Genomic DNA, 1,106 nt, shown 5'->3' with positions numbered 1-1,106 from the left:
ATGAGGCTAGTGTTTCTACTGGGAGTATCAAGCCAGTAGGTGTCTGAAGCAGATCTGTGGGGTCATATTCCTGTTATAGGTACTCCCGTCAACGCCGCCTCCTATACTCCCTGACCAGAAGTACAAGTGGATTGAACGTATCTTCCTCGATGAGCTGTTGGGTGCGGGCATGCTTGGTCGCGATGCTGTTAGGGCCATCGTGGGCTCGAGAGGTGGGTCTGCCAGGGGTAGTGAGATGGGCAGTTGGGTGGGTGGTCAGGCCAGAATCATAAGGAGATGGAGTCGGCCACACAGAGCCGTATATACTTCCGAGGGATGGGTATGAAGGACGGTAGTGTTGGTGAGTAGCAGTAGTAGGAGTGCGATGATGGTATAATGGTCCTGATGGATCAGGTGGAGGCGCGGAAGAGATGCCTGATCTGAGGCACTTCGATACCGAGGCGAGGATACATGTACTGGTCAAGTGTAATGCTAGGCTCCATCATCGCTGATTGCTGAAGGCCTATTGCAGGTGATCAGCCGCCCCAGGCTAGAGCTGTCCGATCGATGCTTATTCGGATCATACGCGGCCTTGAGTCTGAGCGTCAGAGAGGCCATGGGTGAGTGCCCCTTATGGTTCTTGCGAGTCCTCCTCCTCCCCGACGCTGCTTTTTCTAGGGCCTTGCCACCGCTGTGTGATGCCTTCCATTGGCTGGAAAGCTCCTCCAAGTACCAGAGTGGCATGGGTAAGCGTGAGGATATGGATCGATACTCGGGAGGAGCTGATGATGGAGGAGCTAGAGCAGTAAGGAGTAGGAGGAGGAGTGGTATAGGTCTCAGTGGTTGCTGCATGCTCAGTTGCCTGGGGGTGGTATCCAAGGCTTGGAGATTACGCTTGGTGACAATCGTGATAAAGAGGTTAATGCTTTACAACACTGGCTGCATGCACAGGGCATAGAGGCGAAGGTAATAGTAGCAGTAGTAGATGGGGAGTGCTGCATTATCATCTGCTTGTTCATGGTGTAGACGGACTCGAATCTCACACGCATATTGATACCATCAACCCGGAAAATAGAGGCATCAGTGGCGATCAAGGAGAGGGAACAACCAGGGGAGTTTGATGATAA

General features: G+C 52.8%; 1 protein-coding gene across 1 annotated transcript; it reads left to right on the top strand.

The window, feature by feature from the left end:
• Positions 1 to 169: 169 nt before the first annotated feature.
• On the top strand, positions 170 to 784 carry Pmar_PMAR013179 (hypothetical protein; the record flags this gene model as incomplete). Its single annotated transcript, XM_002774260.1, has 5 exons — positions 170 to 212; positions 260 to 331; positions 394 to 465; positions 512 to 599; positions 658 to 784. Coding segments are annotated over 5 exons (402 nt in total), but the record flags the coding sequence as incomplete, so codon positions are not given.
• Positions 785 to 1,106: the final 322 nt, after the last annotated feature.

The sequence above is a fragment of the Perkinsus marinus genome (assembly GCF_000006405.1).
Source record: "Perkinsus marinus ATCC 50983 genomic scaffold scf_1104296958552, whole genome shotgun sequence".
Lineage (NCBI taxonomy): Eukaryota > Perkinsozoa > Perkinsida > Perkinsidae > Perkinsus > Perkinsus marinus.
This window is presented reverse-complemented; position numbering and strand designations above follow the sequence as displayed.